Genomic DNA, 18,624 nt, shown 5'->3' with positions numbered 1-18,624 from the left:
GAAATCCCATGAACAGAGGACCCTGGTGGGTTACAGTCACAAAGTGTCAGACAGGACTGAGCATGCATATAAACTGCCTTAGCGGAGAAGGCAATGGCACCCTACTCTAATACTCTTGCCTGGAAAATCCCATGGATGGAGGAGCCTGGTAGGCTGCAGTCCATGGGGTCTCTAAGAGTCAGACGTGACTGAGCAACTTCACTCTCACTTTTCACTTTCATGCATTGGAGAAGGAAATGGCAACCCACTCCAGTGTTCTTGCCTGGAGAATCCCAGGGACAGGGGAGCCTGGTGGGCTGCCATCTATGGGGTCACACAGAGTCGGACGTGACTGAAGTGACTTAGCAGCAGGTAAGAGGAGAGGACTCTTATCCCATGACTGGGACTCTAGGGACTGCTCCACTTGTCTGAGTCATTTTGGGGCTGCTGTAACAGAATGCCTTAGGGATTCAAGTCGCTTCACATCAGTAGAAATGTCTCCCAGTTCTAGAAACTGGCAAGCCCATGGTCAAGGCGACAGCTGATCTGCTTTATGATAATGTCTTCTCCTTGAGCCCTCATGTAGTGGAGGGGCCAAGGGAGCTTTCGGGGGATTCTTTTTTGGCTGCACCACACTGCATGTAGGATCTCAGCTCCCTGATCAGGGATCGAATCCGCGTCCTTTGCATCAGAAACTCAGAGTCTTAACTACTGGATCATCAGGGATCCCTCCAGGGATGCCTTTATAAGGCCACTAATCCCATTCATGGCCGCTCTGTCTTCATGATCTCATTAACTCCTAAAGGCCCTACTTCCCAAACCACCACCTTGAGGGTCAGGATTTCAATATGAATTTGGGGGAACACAAACATTCAGACCCAAGCATCTCTCTCCCATGTCCTCTCATGGGTTCATGAGCATGAAGAAACTATCTCAGTTGCTGCTACCAGCTGTATTTTGACCGTGAAAAAAAGCCAAGATGCAGGCGAAGGCAAAGCAAAGAGAAATGGTGAGAAAGACACAGGGACCCTGTGCTCAGGGCACCTGGACTCTCCATACCTGTGTGCACACCTTCACCTGAAGCAAAGCCTCCTTACTAAGTGTCTCTGAACTGACATCTGCTACTGTAATGAAAGCATTCTAGGTGATACAAGTGATCCAGTTTCCTTTACTGCAGAACTTGAGAACCTTAAATAGAAATATAGATTGTAAGTCTCTAAGAAGAATCGACAGCGTGCCACATTCCTCACAGTCCGGGGATTTTTTTCCCACAGAACAAAACTTGATAAAGAAGGAGAAGGACATTCTTCTGTCCGTGTACTCAAAAATATCATCTTTCCGGTGTTGCAGGAAGCCAGAGAGGAGAGATCCCAGACAGGAATACACATAAAGAGGACGCTGTAGCAGGCGACGGTAGGGACACAGACAACAAGGAACAATCAGAAATGTTGGGATGGACATGTATACGCTCCTGTACATGTTTAAAATGGATGACCAACAAGGATCTACTGTATAGCAAGGGGAATTCTGCTCCATGTTATGTGGCAGCCTGGTTGGGAGGGGAGTTTGGGGGGAGAATGGATACATGTATGCATACAGCTGAGTCCCTTTGCTGTCCACCAGAAACTATCACAACACTGTTAACTGGCTACACTCCAATACAAAATAAAAAGTTTTTTAAAAGATACAGGAATGAAATAACATATATAAATCATGATTCAGAGAGAAATTTGGAGGAACTTACTGGACATGGAGGAGTGAGGAATGACCTCAGAATACCAGGAAACAAGCTCTCCAGGTCACTGCTAAGGTCACAGCTCCCTGGCGAAGTGACCTAGGTTGGGTCTTTGATGTCACTGATTAGAGTCTAGTCAACCGTCTGAGTGGACTAAAGGCCACCGTCCTTTCTTGAGCCTTTGGGTAGAAGCCTCTGGTTTTCCTTTTAGGAATTGCTTCTCCCCGTTTGGTCTGTGTGGACATGTTGTCAACTCTTTACCCTTCCTCGTTCCGCAAAGGGTTGGCCAGGTCACATGACCCACACCAAGCCAATCAGACTCTCCTCTGCAGTGGAATCCTGAGTGGCCCAATGACAGAAAACAACCGGGAACTAACCCCCTTAAAAAAATTTTTTTTTAATTGAAGTACAGTTGATTTACAATGTTGTGTTAGTTTCAGGCATACAGCAAAGTGATTCAGTTATACATTTATATAGTTTAATATATGTGTGTGTGTGTGCATGCTAAGTCGCTTCAGTCATGTCCAACTCTTTGGAACTCCATGGTCTGTAGCCCTCCAGGCTCCTCTTTCCACAGGATTCTCCAGGCAAGAATAGTGGAGTGGGTTGCCATGCCCTCCTCCAAGGGAACTCCCCAACCCAGGGATCAAACCCTGGGTCAATCCTGCATTGGCAGGTGGGTTCTTTACCACTAGTGCCACCTGGGAAGCCCTATGTGTGTGTGTGTGTATATATATATACTTTCCAGATTCTTTCCCCATATAGGTTATTATAGGATCTTTGTTGGTTACCTATTTTAAATGTAGCAGTGTGTATACGTTATTCCCAAATCCCTAACTTATCCACCCCTCCTTTTTCCCTTTTGGTAATCTTAGGTTTGTTTGCTAAGTCTGTGGGTCTGTTTCTGTTTTGTCAATAAGCCCATTTACAGGGAAGTAACCCTTCTGAAGGTGGCCTCTGCAGGGCTGTCCTGTGGTCCCTTGCACCTGGTCACTCCGTTGATTTTCTGAGGTGCACTTCTCCTTTCCAAAGCTTCATTTTGGCTCAAATTAGCTCTTCCTACTGCCTCAACCAGAGAACCCCAACTGGTCACGAGGATCCACCAGACCTCAGCTCCTAGTCATGCAGACCAAGTTTCAAAATGTGTCTTTCAAAAGTAGCCACGCGCAAAGGCTATTAGCCGATCACTTCCTAAGAGATGACTATCCTGTTCTATAAAGTGAGATCTGACATCAGGTCCCTTCCAGAGTATGAAGATAAGATGTTTCCCATGTTTGAAAATCAAGGCTGAGAAGGACTTCAAACATTTCTATTCAGATCTTTCAGGGCCCCAAACTTAACAGTATCACATGAGAACTTCCAGCTACATTTTACATTTGCCCACTTTGAAAGGGTTTGATTTTTTTGTGTGTTTATTTTTAAAGAATTTGGAAATTTTTAGAAAGTGCAAGCAGCAAGAAACCAAACCACTTCTAATCCTACCCAGAGATAAACACTGCATGCCAAACTGTCCAGGCTTTCCTGATTTCCTTCCAGTCTGTTCTATGTACTCTTTACAAAAAAAAAAAACTGTACAGTCTCAACTCTGTATGCCTTCTGTATCCTGTTTCCTTATCTTAAACATTTCTCCCAAGTCATTACATTTTTTTCAATGTTAGGGAAACGCTAAGATTGTTACAACTGCATAGATGGGCCAGAATTTAGTCATCCCACTAACGTCAGACATTTCAACATTTTCCAAATTTTTCCCTCCTGCAGACTCAAAGTGAAAAGTTAAAGTGTTAGTCTCTCAGCTGTGTCCAAATCTTTGTGACCCCATGGACTATAGCCAACCAGGCTCCTCTGTCCATGGAATTCTCCAAGCAAGAATACTGGAGTGGGTAGCCACTTCTTCTCCAGGGGATCTTCCTGATGCAGGGATTGAACCCGGGTCTCCTGCATTGCAGGCAGATTCTTTATCGTCTGAGCCACCAAGGAAGCCCAGACTCAAAGTATAGCAATAAAGAACATCAGTGTCAGAACCAGCAAATCCAGGAGCAAATCTCAACTGCTGTCCTTTCCTTACCAACTCTGCACCCAGACGCATCACACGCTCACCTGCTTGGAGACTTGTGCAAACACCGGAGGTGTCTCCTGAGGGCGGACCTCTGCAGCCTCAGGGCCCCTCCTGCTACTTCAGTAACTATTCTGAAGAGTCATGAAGATGAAACAGGAACGTCTGTAAAGTGCATTCAAGTGTCTGCCGCAAGACGCAGGACACACACGACCAAGAGCAGCTATGCACACGAAGCTTGTGTCTGCAATCCCAGCAGTATCTATGCCGCGCCAAGTCGCTTCAGTCGTGTCCAACTCTTTGCAGCCCACCAGGCTCCTCTGTCCGTAGGATTCTCCAGGCAAGAATACTGGGGTGGGTTGCCATTTCCTCCTGTAGGGGTTCTTCCCATCCCAGGGATCGAACCCGTGTATCCTGCATTGCAGGCAGATTCTTTACCATTTGAGCCACCAGGGAAGCTCCATAACAGTATCCATAAGCAAATGACAAAATAACAAAAGTTCGGTCCGCTTTTCATTTTCCTGATATGACAAACGAGATATGAGTATATACTCATACATTCTACTAAGTTTTAAAATCATAAAAAAGAATGCTTTTCTATAGCATTCGTTTTGTAAAGGTCCCTGCTCAGTTTGTCATGTAGAAGTTGGTAGAGGCTTTTGCAGATACAGAAACTGCTTTTTTTCCAATACAGAGCTTTTAAAAAAGCAAAAGTACTTTCAAAGGGCACTCACTCTCCTTATCCTTTCTGGCGAAATTGCAGTCAGGAAACAAAATGAAGAATTTTCTATTGGCAGATATTCATAGTATGCTCTTTGTGGATGGCTACCAACAAGACACTCGATTACCTTGAGTGAACGTGACAGTGTTATTTTTATTCATGTCAAGAGCAGTTCATTAGCATTTCCAGAACCACCTAAACTGAAGTAACAGGAGGGACCCAGAGGCTACAGAGATCCACCTTCAGGAGAGAGCAGCTGAGCGGGGAGCATTTGCCCGCATGTGGCCTGCTTAGGCCGCAGCTCTGATGGTCTGCTCCTGTCTCAGTCTGCCACTTCCACAAAACGGAGCTACGCAGGGCACCCAACTCCTAGCCACGCTTCCACGCTGTTGTTGTTCAACCACTAAGTCATGTCCCAGTCTTTTCGACCCCATGGACTGCAGCACACCAGGCTTCCCTGTCCTTCACCATCTCCCAGGGTTTGCGAAAACTCATGTCCATTGAGTCAGTGATGCCATCCAACCATCTCATCCTCTGTTGCCCCCTTCTCCTCCTGCCCTCAATCTTTCCCAGCATCAGGGTCTTTTCCAGTGAGTTAGCTCTTCACATCAGATGGCCAAAGTATTTCTGCCATGAGTCAAAAAAAAATAAAGCCTATAAAAGACACTGCCCAGTCCTGAGTGACAAGAGACAGAGCTGTGGCTTTTGTGGCTCTCCTTTTCCGGGTCCATGAGGGACTGCTCTTCCCTGCCCCAGCTCCAGCTGGGGTGGGGCAGGTGACTTGCTATAGCCACTGGATGTGAGCAGAAGTGACATGTGTGACTTCCATAAAGAACCAACATGATTCGTCACATCCGCCACCATCACAGAGGTCCATGTGGGGTATGGGAAGAAGGAAAACCCCTGGCAAAGTTAGTCCAGATGAAAAGAGGGAAATGCAGATTTGGCTGACAAAGGAGGTACGACTATATACTCATAGATTCTACTGAGTTTTAAAATCATTAAAAAAATGAATGCTTTTCTATAACACAGGTTACTAAAATGACTCAGGAAAAGATAGAAAACATAAATAGCCCAGTGATCACTGAAGAAACTGGGAAAACTGCCAAAGAACCACCTCCAAAAACTGTCCTGGAAAGGTTGTTTTGAACCTTCAAAGAACAAGTAATTCCTTACTTCACCATTGCACAGGAAAAGAAGTGAACAGTCTGTTTAACAACGTTATGGCTCAGTGGTAAAGAATCCACTGGCCAATGCGGGTGACATGGGTTTGATTCCTAGGTTGGGAAGATGTCCTAGAGGAGGAAACAGCAGCCCACTCCAGTATTCTTGCCTGGGAAATCCCATAGACAGAGGAGCCTGGAGTCCTGCAGTACTTGGGGTCACAAAGAGTCGGATAAGACTTAGCAACAAAAGAACACGTAGAAATACTGAATGCCCAAACCCTAAACAACTAAATCTAGCATTGTATAAAAATAACTGGCAAACATAGTCAAATAAGATCAACTGCAGGAAGGCAGGGAGAGCTCAATACTAGAAAATCTGCTGAGGCTCAAGAATGTAGAACACAAGGCCTTCATGTGCAGAGGAACTATCACTGGTATATCACCAGCACAGAAAACAATGCCTGGAACATAGTAAGTGCTCCATAAATACCTATGGCATAAATTACTGAGTGAATACAGTAACAAATTAAAGGAGAAAAATACATGATTACCTCTAAAGACCACAACAATATAGTCAAATTTAACTTCAGTGCCAAAGAAAAATTCAAAATAAAATAATAAATTTATGCAACATGTAACATGATTAAAAAACAAAGTCTCTCAAACCAATCATGCATTTCCAGAGATAATAAGACGGGGAAGTTCACATTTCACCATGTATTCATCAGTAGTTTAACAGTGTTCTATAAGTCCTAGACAATGCAATTAGACAAGAAAATATGATACGTAGAATACTGGGGAGGAAGAAACAAAATTACTATTTGTAGAAAATATGATTACTATTTGGAAAACTCAATACACTCAGTTTCTGCTAAAGTACTTATAAGCAATGGGAAAGTCTGGATGAAGGTGATTAAGATAATTATACAAGAATCAACCACTTTCCTACATTCCAACAATAAAGAGTAAGAAAATATCACTTAACATAAGACTCCAACCATTAAGGCTACAGTAATGACAATAACAAATGACCTAAACATAAAAGCAAGATTATTCAGGACCTTTGTAGACAAAAACTAGATTACAAGATCATAAACAAACTTGAATAAATATGTCATTCCCAGACAGAAAGAATTCTCATCATACTAAATACTGCAAAATTGTCAATTTTCCCCCAACTTAATGCATACATTTTAAAACATACTAAAAATAAACCAGTGAGCAAAGCCAAAAGAATATAATCAACTTTTTTAAAATAAGGAAGCTACTTGTAATTAGCTGTGACTAAGGCACACGATCTTTGGGCAAAGCTGTTGAGTCCTAATTGTCAAGCCAGTCAAGGAGTTGCCCCAGATGAAGCTAGGATGAGGGGCCCAGACCAACTCCACTGCACTCCTCCCCAAAGAATGGGATCCACCCCTGCTCGCCTGGGCAGCAAAGCCCACCTCAAATCCTTGCTCAGTGCCAAAGAATTGATGATTTTGAACTGTGGTGCTGTGGAAGACTCTTGAGAGTCCCTTGGACTGCAAGGAGATCAAACCAGTCCATCCTAAAGGAAATCAACCATGAATACTCATTGAAGGACTGCTGCTGAAGCTCTAGTACTGTGAGAGCTGACTTATTGGAAAAGACCCTGATGCTGGGAAACCTTGAGAGCAGGAGGAAAAGAGGAAAAGAGAGGATGAAAGGTTAGACAGCACCACCGATTCAATGGACATGAAATCTGGGAGAGAGTGAAGGACAGAGGAGCCTGGCGTATTGCAGTCCATGGCATCGCCAAGAGTCAGAAACAGCTTAGCAACCGAACAACAACTGTTTAGAAACAAAACCTAAACGTGACACCTATGTGATATCGCACGCCAAAATCACAGAATTTGACAAATAAAAGATCTGGTGGCAAAGTAAAATTATATAAATGGTCATGAAAATGTATCAATATTAATGTACGACTGAGTGACTTCACTTTCACTTTCCACTTTCATGCATTGGAGAAGGAAATGGCAACCCACTCCAGTGTTCTTGCCTGGAGAATCCCATGGACGGAGAAGCCTGGTGGGCTGCAGTCCATGGGGTCGCACAGAGTCGGACACGACTGAAGCGACTTGGCGGCGGCGGCGGCGGCAGGCTGGGAAAAGTGTTCCAAAGCATAACATTTAAAGCACAAACCATCAAGTGATAGACTTGAGGTCATGAAATATTAAAAATGACATAAAACAAAATATCAAAGGCAGAGAAAACTACAGAGAGAGTGCGTGGCATAAGACAAAGTATATATACGTAATATATTAGCAATGACCTTAAAATCAATAAGAAATCAATAAGAAATAGTCATGAACAAGACTGCAAAGAAATGGGACAAAGACCCATGCAGGCAACTCAGAAAAGGCCACAAACATCCAACAGACATAAAAAATGCTCAACCTCACTATAGACATTTGAGAGGAAAAAAGGTTTTGGTTTTATTCAGGTAATTAACGAAGTCATAAAATTAGTTACTGATGGAGTTGGGGAGAAGAAATTAACAATTCTTCTGAGGATGAAAACAGAAAATGTGTGTGCCATTCATATACATGAAATATATACTCACACAGTCTTAAAAACTCACTTATTCTTTGGCCCAGAAATTCCATTTCTAAGACTTCATCCTAGGAAAGTAAACCCATAGGAAATACTTGCTACATGATTACCAAAGGAACTCAGTGGACTCTAATGCAATATTACACAGCTTTGAAAAATCATGCTGTAAACACAGCCACTGACATGGGATGATACTCAAAATATAACACAAAGAGGGAAAAGACAGGTTGCAAAAAGTACACAGCCAATGGTCTCTATGTCTTTAAGAATAGAAATATACCTATTAAAAACTTGGATGACTATATCCAAAATATTACTGTGGTCTCCAGGTAGCGAGATTACTGGTTTGGGGGGTTTCTGTTTTGTTTTCTGGCCATACCTTATGGCAGGCAGGATCTAAGCTCCTGACTAGGGATTGAACCCGAGTCCCCTGCAGTGGAAGTAGGGAGTCTTAACCACTGCACCACCCATGAAGTCGCTCCAGGTAGTAAGATTGATGATTTTTTTTTTTTTTTTGCCTTTTTGCCCACCCACAAGTTTATAACTTTTCTACAATAAACAAGTATCATCTACACAACCAAAAAGAAAGTTTTAAAAAAAGTAAATTGAATTCTGTGGGAAAATAAACATTTATCCTAAAAATAAACTCTGAAGTTGGAAAATGAAAGCAAAAACATCTGCTTCCTGGACAGAAAGGAGAGTTTAAAATTGCTAGACAGCCACACACTTCCCAAAGGCAGAGGTGTGTCATCACCCAACGGGAGAGCCCTAACTCTCCCCCACTCCCAGTCTCCCCACACCTCTCTCCAAACTACCACTAACTCCATGCAGAGTTGAGGCTTAATTGTATTATTTCCCATTGTCATCAATATAGCATTTGAAATACAGGCTGTCATTATCAATATAGCATTTGAATCTCTTGATTATTATTAAAAGAGATCAAGAGATCCTTACTAATCCCCTCTAAAAGAAACAACCTTCAACGGAATGACTGTTTTGCTCAGCTACTGATTCACTTTGTCTAGAGGGGAAACAGTCCTTATCACCCATCGTGATACATTTCTTCCCTGGATGGACAATGGGAGGGGGAGTCATTATCTGCTGGTGAGAAGAATGGCTCCCTGGCAATGACTTGTAGGTCTGGGAGAAGAGAGTCCTGCAGGAAGTCCTGACAACTGGGAGCAGCCCAGCCCGAGGCTGCAAGCTGGCAGGTCTGCATAGCGAGGAGCCTGGAAGACTCAAGCAGAGAATACATTCCAGATCTGCTAGCCTGCTCATCTGTTGGTGAGTACATTCTGTTTCTCTGTCACACACACACCGCAGCAGGTGGCCTGACACAGGCTTCCATAAAACTAATGAAAAACATCACTCTGAGACCTTACAAACATGCACAGTGCTCCCTGGGGGACAGGTTTGGGTGTGCCCAGCCCTGTTGTGTAACAGAAAGACACGGGGAAATATAGGCAGGAGCAAAAGAGTCCAATGACTAATCTGGAGTTGGTTCCAACTTTTCCCTATCAGAACAGTGACGTTCACTTCCCTATAGGGCAGTGATGCCCTATCAACTGGGCCACGGCTCTTAGGAGGCCTGCTGATGGGCAAAGTAGTGTCTCAGAGACACCTTCAAGGAAAAGATCCTCACTGGTCTTGGCTGCTTTGGTTCGAGCCAAGATGCCTGCAGCACCAGTGCTCCTGATGGTTGCATCCTCAGCATCTATCTGGGTACCCCTGGTGGCAGCAGTGGCATCCTGAGAGCTGCACAGCAGCAGTGATGCTCAGCCCACCCGGCTCTGCACCAGAAACCAAGCCTGCTCAAGGAGCAGTCTAGGAGTGGAAGATGGGGCTGTCCAGACCAAACTTGACCTTCCACTCCCCCAACTCAGAGCTTTAAGAACCAAAGAATCCAACCCAACCGGACTTGGTCCCTCCCACACTTCCAGAGCTCCTTGTCTACTCTCAAGTCCCTTGAATGTCACCCTGTTTTGCACACGAGCACTGAGGGCTTCCCTGGTGGCACCTACCAATTTAGGAGACATAAGGGACGGGGGTTCGATTCCTGGATCAGGAAGATCCCCTGGAGAAAGAAATGGCAACCCACTCCAATATTCTTGCCTGGAGAATCCCATGGACAGAGGAGCCTGGTGAGCTATGGTTCATGGGGTCACAAAGAGTTGGACATGACTGATGCGACTTAGCACAGAGCCCATTGACAGCCATCACTGGTCAGTGGCTGTGGGCATCTGAGAAGTCCTTTACACTCCGGAGCCAGTGTTTTCAGAGGACTGAATGGGCACAAGGAGCCTCACCAACCATTTCCTGGGTACTCGATGTAAGCCAGGCTCCCTTTAACTCTTAACAGACATCTAGGGCAGGGGCTGCTATGCCGTCCACCACCCCTCACTGGAGACTGAAGGAACCTCCTCCTCATCAAGTCAAAGGGCCAGGTTTACTTCCAATTTCTCAGTCACCTAGTGTGTTAGTCTCTCATTCGTGTCTGACACTTTTGTGACCCCATGGACTGTAGCCTGCCAGGCTCCTCTGTCCATGGAATTCTCCAGGCAAGAATACTGGAGTGGGTAGCCATTCTCTTCTCCATGGGGATCTTCTTGATCCAGGGATCAAACCCAAGTTTCCTGCATTGCAGGCAGCTTCTCTACCATCTGAGCCACCAGGAAGACCAGTTTTACTTCTATTTTCTGGGTCACCTAGCAGGTCTCTAAATCTCAGCTCAGGCTCTATTTCCACCCAACACAAACCACATGCCATTTGCAGAAAAAATACTCTATGTCTTTCAGAGTGCCTCTCACCCCAGCAACCGATAGACTCTCCTGAAGGCAAAAAAACCCCGGTATCCTAAGTCAGCATGAACTGATTCCTCCCTTAACTCCTGCTCTATCCTTTCAAAGCCCAGGAATACAGCTGTGGTCATGCATCAGTACATCCATCACCATCCCAAAAGGAGAGAGGGGCCGTGTCTGGAGCCTCTCGCATCCTTGTCTATGACACCGGGACCTCTCGTTCACTTATATATTCAATTGCCAAAGAATTTTGGAGAACCGACTATATGCCAGGCATTAGAGGACAGCTGTTTCTGCCTGCAAGGAGCTTAAAGACTATTGGAAAAGGTAAATGAGACAAGATAAAAATTACACTACACAAGAGAAATGGGTTTTGTTTACTCTGCACGGCAACAGTTCATGAACCAGCACAGAGCCCGGCAAACAGCAGGCATCCAATAAGCATTTACTGGATGGACGAAAGCATGAGCATACAAGCCAGGAATAGCGTCTGCCCAAAGGTACTTGTGGCTACTGTTTATGAAGCATGCCCTGGCTGAGCATGGTTTTGGGTGCTTTCTGGGGGTAATCCCATGACCTCATTGCCACAATCACCACATCACTGGTACTCAGTCCAAGCTTGTACTGCTTGCCACACAAGAGGCCAATTAATCAAGAGAGGAGCTGTTGGAGCAAGGAATAGTGCCTTTATTTGGAAAGCCAGCCAACCAAGAAGATGGTGGACTCATGTCCCAAAGAACCATCTCACGTGAGTTAGAATTCAGGCTTCTTTTACATTAATACTTTAAAAAAAAAAAAAAAAAAAGGACAGTAAAGTCAAACATTTCTTGGTTTGGGTTAGCCTCCAGAAGGGATGTGTTAATTTCTTCCTCCCTGCAGTCATTCACAGGTGGGCCTGATCAGGAAGTTTCCTGGAAGCTAAACAAAGGTATTTTGGCTTAATGCTCATGACCTGGGAGGCATGACTCCCAGAGATGGGCCATTATGTGTAATTTAAGCTTACAGGCAACATCCCTTTAGTGATGAACTTGTCATAGAATACAAAAGGTCCCTCCCTATTACATCACCTCAGCACAACCCTTATTATGCCCATTTTGCAGATGAGGAAACTAAGGAGCAGAGCCCAGCTCAAGATCCTGTAGTCAGTAACCAACCAGCCAGATCCATCCCACTCGAAAGCCAGTGCTACTTGGAACCATGAGGCACTTGGTGGTACAGTCCGGAAAGTCGAGAGATGCTTCCCAAGAGATGGGCTGAAGTGAACGGAGAGGAGAAGGAATGTGTGCACAGATGGGAGAAGCAAACCAAGGAGGAGATGACACTTTTCCTAGTTAACTGCAGTGTGCTTGAAACTTTTCCCAGTTGCTGGCACCCTCTCTACAGAGAAGTACTCACTTCAAGAGAAAATACTGCTAACTCCATAAGGTATGTGTAAGTAGAACATTTCCTCGTTGTTAAAGAGACTGGATCTGATCCCTGGCAGTTTTATATTCAGAAGACGTCCAGAACCTACAACTTACAGAAGGCAAGCCAGATGAAATGCCAAGAGTTAGGACCACCCTCCAGCCCATCTCTTAGCCCTGCCTCAAAGACAAGAATGTCATCCTTTCAAAGACACACACAGGGCAAGCATCCAGTGGCTTGTTAAAGCATCACCAATAGGTGGTCCACCAACCCCACACCTAAATGCCAAGCATCCAATCCCACTGCTTCTACCGAGTCAAGAAATTAAGAAGCAGCATTAGGATCATGCCTTGGTACATTCTCCGCAAGAGAAAGTGAACGTTGTCCCCTTTTACTTACTGCATGGACCCCACAGTCAACTGGATTAAATAACCATGAACTGAGGACCAATGGTCTAGAAGGCATTGCACTATACACACTGAGCATACAATGGCAGTCAGTACATTCTACAGTTTTGTGCTTGTAAGAAATCAAAAAAATGAAAAAGAAGAGAATTTCAAAGAGTGATGAGTGCTGTGACGAAAATGAACAAGATGATGGGGGGAGTGGGAAGAGGGGAGGGGGACCTCTCAAAGGTCTCTGAGCAAAGACCTGGATGAAGAGGAAGAGGCATGCAGGAAGAGCAGACCCTTAGGCAAGCAGGAAAAGTGGGATCCCCAGATAGAAATGAGCTTGGTGCGTTTGGGGCAAGGAAGGCTGCTGTCGATGGAGCACAAAGGAGGTGGGGTTGGCGGAACAGAATGAGAATGAAAAGACCAGAAGGGAGTCAAGTCTGGCCAGGTCTTATAGGCCCCTGGAAAGATTTGGGGCACTCAGTGCAATGAAAGGCCACTGGAGGCTTTTCAGCAGCAAAATAATACAAACTAGCTTTTGCCCTAAAAGGTTCACTCAACTCAGAACGTCATCAAAATGGATAGAGACTAGTGATTAACACAATAGTGGACTGGTCCCAACGCTACCTGATAAAGAGTCAAAATTCACCCACACGCCAGCAACCACCAGTGTCTCCATAAACAAGTGGAAAGTACCTCTTAGTGACCAGCTGCTTGGAGCTCCAAGAATATGCTTTTAAATCAGTAAGAACACCTGGTACCTATTCTGAAACCCAACCTCCATTCTCCCTTGGTCATTCCATCCATGGATGAGGCTGGAAATCATGTTTTATGCCCAAGTTTTGTAGTAAATCTTCCTACTTTGAAACAAGTCCTGAAGAGAGACAGCTATGTTTTAGGGATACTGGGACGAAAGCATGACAACTTGCTAACATTTTGCTTTGATGACCGAAGTGGAACCTCAAGACCAAGTGAGAAGGGAGATCCAGGTCTAAGGTTATGGGTCCCTGGTCACGTCGTTGGTCTGGTGTGAAGACCTGAAGATCCATGCCAGCCCCTGGGGTGATGCAGAAGTCATTCACTAAAGACAGGTCAACTGGACCATCATCTGCTAAATGACCCAGACAGGAAAACACGGTTTCCACATCCAACATACAGAAAAGCAGCCCACGTGAGGCTCTATCTGTGGCAATACCATGCCAGAAATCTGGGCTAATCTGACTCTGCTATTCATAAATTCTCCCCAATGTGAAAGCACATGTGTTTGGGAAAAAGGAAAATGTATCCAAGTCCATTTTAGACATGGTTGCTTGGGAGCCATCTGGAAGCCTAACAAGCTGCCGGCACCCCCCTGCCCTCAAATGCCCACCGTAATTAGGGCAGTGTGCTTACAAGGGTGTTCAGTGTCCCCCGGGGAGGTCCCCACTCCCGACTGGCCAGATGCCAGTTGGGGCTCCATTTCCCACCCAATAAAGGTATTCGGTTTCTTGGTAAACCTAGTGGAGGGCCCTCGAGGTGTTGAGCTCGTACTTGAACTGCACCCAAGACTGGGTTCTCTGCTTTTCGCTGGCCTTAAGACAGCGCACCCAAATTCCTTGGCCACAGAAGCAACGGAAATCTCTCTCCAGGGACAGAAGTTTCACGAAAAACCCTCTCTACTAACCAGTCTGTGTGCAGAGCTTGGGAAGAGACCCACCAGAACCCTTATGTAACAAGAATAGACGCCGGCACCCCACACAGCGGCCCCAGGAGACACTAGCCCAGATGTAGCCCATTTTGGTGATGACAGCCGGCGGCGGGGTCTTGCGCTAGGATCCGGTTCTTTCCAACTCTGGGGCCGGGGTTCCCCACCCCGCCCCCGGCCTCCCCTACCTGGCTGTGATCTTCTTTCTGCTTATCTCATCTTCCAGAGGAGCTGGGCCTCCTCCTCTGCAGCCTTCACCGTCACCCCCCCTTCCCCCCCGCCAACCCCCCCCCCCCCCAACTGAAATCAGTTTCAGGACCGAGCGACTGCCGCGCCATTCCACCGGCACCTTCCCTGCCGCGGCCCCCACCCCTACCGATCTCTCCCCGCCACCTAACACATCGACAAACCGGCCAGGAAAAGAGATTCAGTATCTCGCACAGCCAGAGCCCCGGGAGGGGCAGGCTCAGTTCTGTCAAGCCGACCCACCAGGCCCAACACTGCCCCACCTCCCCGCGCCGCCGGACCCCCCGAGAAGCCCCGAACTCGGAGGAGGAGGGGCATGCATCTTCGAAGAGCGACCACGGGTCGGCGGCCTCCAGCACGATCAGAGCGAACACCTGTTTCCACGACGCTCTGGTGCCAGAGGGAGAAGGGAGTCCCGGGGAGGGGGGGCGGTGTGCAGGGAGGACGAGGTGAAGGGGCAGCTGGGGACGCAGGTAAAGGATGCGTCATTCTTCGCGCTTGGCAACCGGAGCCCCGGAGCGGCGGGCAGAGGTCCAGAATGGCTCGGGGGTCCGAGAGAAGTTCGGGGAGGAGGGGTCGCGCCCGCGAGCGGCGCCCGGAGCTAGAGGAGAGGACCGGCGGGGGCCGGCGCGCCCGCTCCATCACCTACCTGCGCGCGCGGGGGGATACAGCTCCGCCGCGCGCCCGGCCCGCGGGTGACCTACCTGCCCACTGTCTGGTTGGCCAGCTGGCGCATGCGGTTGAACTGCTTCTTCATCGTGGCCCCGCTGGTGCGCTAGCCCGGAGCTGGGGAGGACGGAGCAGCCCGGAGCCCGCCGCAGGGTTACATGGCTCCCGCGCCGAGCCTCCCGGGCGGCGGCACTGCGGAGCCTCTCGAGCCGTCTGGCCCGCGCGCGGCTCCCTCCCGGGGGCTCCACCGCCTACTCCTCGTGCAGCCGCGGAGCCCTCATGGCCACGCCCGGGCCGCCCTGGGCGCCGCCGCCGGGTCCGCCCCGGCCGCTGCCCCCAGCCCCGCTACGGCGCGGGACCCGGGTCTCCGCAGGCTGGCCGCTGACCGGCTGGCCCGGAGCTGGGGGGCGGGGGGGGTGGGGGGGGGGTGGAGGGGGGTCCCCGCTGCGCCTGTGCGGAGGGCGCCGTGCATTCTGGGGCTTGTAGTTCCGCGCCCGGCGCCCACCTCGCCACGGTCCCGGGTGTCCACGTGGGGCCAGCGGCTCTGCACTTCAGCGTTCTAGGAAGGGCAAGGTTTTCCTGCTTTAGAAATAGCAAAGTGGAACCGAGAATACAACAGCAAATAAGGAGCATCCATTGCCTTTTTTTTTCTTTTAAATGAAATACAGGGCATGTACAATATCATGTCAGTTTCAGGTGTACTGTGTTTCCCTGGAGGCTCGGAGGGTAAAGAATCTGCCTGCAATGCAGGAGACCTGGGTTCAGTCCCTGGGTTGGGAAGATTCCTTGGAGAAGGGAATGGCTACCCACTCCAGTATTCTTGCCTGGAGAACATGGACAGAGGTGCCTCTCAGGCTGCAGTCCACCGGGTCGCAAGTAGTCGGACAGGACTGAGGGACTAATACTTCAGGTGTTTTATATGATGATTTGATATTTGCAAACGATCACCACCATAAATCTATTAACGAACTGTCCCCACACAAAGCTATTACAATGTTACTGGCCATATCCCTTATGTTGCAAAGAGTCCAACAGAACACAGCAACTGAACAACTGACATATAACTGGAGATTTGTGCCTCTTAATCCCCTTCACCTCTTTCGCCCACTGCCTCCCACCCTCCTCCTTTCTGGCAACCACCTGTTTGTATTTTAAGAGAACGTGGGGTATTGCTGCTTTGAATTCCCAGAAGGAAGACATGCCTGCAAGAACATGGCTCATAAACCTGCAGATGATTAACACTGAGGGCCAGGGTTAAGCTTGGGGCAAGAGTGTCGTGCAGATTTTGCACCAGGTGTAGCATACATCCCAGAAATGTGACGCTTGCTTTTCAACAAACCTAGTAGGTACCCAGAGGAGAAGGCGATGGCACCCCACTCCAGTACTCTTGCCTGGAAAATCCCATGGACGGAGGGGCCTGGTGGGCTGCAGTCCATGGGGTCGCTAAAAGTTGGGAATGACTGAGCAACTTTACTTTCACTTTTCACTTTCATGCATTGGAGAAGGAAATGGCAACCCACTCCAGTGTTCTTGCCTGGAGAATCCCAGGGACAGAGGAGCCTAGTCGGCTGCCATCTATGCGGTCGCACCGAGTCAGACACGACTGAAGTGACTTAGCAGTAGGTACCCAGAAGCCAATAAAATGATAGTGGCATCATGATCACGGGTTCCAGTTTGACCAGGATCACTTTCTTGTGTGGCTTAGACTCCAGCCTCATGTCCCTTCTACCGCTGAAGAACAAGTGCCATCAGCTGTGACTGGCCAGCAGCATCCTACATGGTGGTGGCGCATTAGCATCAGTTGGCTTTTGAAAAGGGGTCATGACCTTCTGCAGCCTTTATCCTTTGGAAAACAATGGTGACTTCAGTTAGGTTTTATCATCATTTACCAAGTGAGAGCAGTGTGTTGGGTGGGAGGGTCTTTGGATCAAAAAGATATGAATATTAAAACTCCAAATACCAATTATATAACCTTAGGGAGAAAGTACATACCCTAAGTCAGTTTTTTCATCTCCAATAGAGAAATAATACCACTTGAGAGATAGCAAAGTTAGAGATCTGTTTGCTACACTATCAACAGTCAAGTAACATCTAAATTTCTATATAGTACATTATGTCCTCTTCATTTACTACAAATAAGATTAGCATGATTGCAATAGAGAGAAATGCTATTCCTACAGCAGAATTACTAATCTGACAAATGAAAGAAGTTTTTTTTTGCAATGGGCTATTTTGCATAGGTTGATTATAGTCTCAAGATGTCCTACATATGGTTCTAAGTATCTTGCTGACCAGCTGAACAAAAGATGGTTTGAGGCATGTCTTGGCTGAATGAACATGAAATCTTTAATTAAGTTGTGAATTTAGCCTCAGCTTATTAGGTCAGCAGCTCTAGCCTATTAATAAGTTAAGGCATTCTTTGCTTTTAACTGAGTTATGCCTATAATGTCAATATAATTTTTCTACAAACTAAAGTTATTTCCATTTTGAGAATTTTTTTAAAAACCAAGTCACAACATGTTTTTATATGTATAAATAATAGTGAGGCAGTAAGGACACTGGGTGATTTTTATTAATAGTAGCACTGTCTCTGGTAATGTCTAGAGTGTCCAGTATAGTAGTCACCAACAACACATGGCTATTGAAATTAAAATTTAAAATGTAATTCCTCAGGACTTCCCTGGTGGTCCAGTGGTTAAGATTCTGTACTTCCACTGCAGGGGGCACGAGTTCGATACCTGGTCAAGGAACTAAGATCCCTGGAAGCCACCTGGTGCAGCCTAAAAAATAAAAATAATTTTAAAACACTGGGGCTTCCCCGGTGGATCAGTGGTAAAGAATCTGCCTGCCAGTGCAGGAATCACAGGTTCGATCCCTGATCTGGAAGATCTCTCATACTGCAGAGCAACTAAGCCCTCTTGCCACAATTATTGAGCCTGTGCTCTAGTGCCTGGAAGCTGCAACTACGGAGCCCATGTGTCGCAACGACTGAAACCTGAGGCCCGTAGCATCCGAGCTCTGCCACCACAAAGAGAAGTCCGCACAGCGCACAACTCGACAAAGGGTAGCACCCGCTTCCCAGCAATAGAGAAGAGACCGTGCGGCAGCAACGACCCCAAACAGCCAAAAATAAAAAAATCTTAAAAAAAAAATACTATCCTCCAACTTTTAAAAGTTAAAAGCAATAAAATTTAGTTTCT

The 18,624-nt window shown here is 46.8% G+C and overlaps 1 protein-coding gene across 5 annotated transcripts in view; it reads right to left on the bottom strand.

Annotated features, from left to right (window-relative positions):
* Positions 1-15,794, bottom strand: part of ARHGAP44 (Rho GTPase activating protein 44) — a 125,069-nt gene extending 109,275 nt beyond the window's left edge. For 3 of the 5 annotated variants that reach the window (XM_070773126.1, XM_070773124.1, XM_019981771.2), the window contains exon 1: positions 15,460-15,793. Coding sequence is in view for 3 of the 5 variants with exons in the window: in XM_070773124.1 (XP_070629225.1) it covers positions 15,460-15,512 (53 nt within the window). In the remaining 2 variants the exon portion in view is untranslated. Of the gene's footprint in view, positions 1-15,459 lie in introns of all 5 variants that reach the window. The other 2 variants (XM_070773128.1, XM_070773127.1) reach the window with 1 other exon arrangement.
* Between the last annotated feature and the right edge of the window lie 2,830 nt (positions 15,795-18,624).

This window comes from Bos indicus, chromosome 19 (assembly GCF_029378745.1).
Source record: "Bos indicus isolate NIAB-ARS_2022 breed Sahiwal x Tharparkar chromosome 19, NIAB-ARS_B.indTharparkar_mat_pri_1.0, whole genome shotgun sequence".
In the NCBI taxonomy this organism is placed as follows: domain Eukaryota; kingdom Metazoa; phylum Chordata; class Mammalia; order Artiodactyla; family Bovidae; genus Bos; species Bos indicus.
This window is presented reverse-complemented; position numbering and strand designations above follow the sequence as displayed.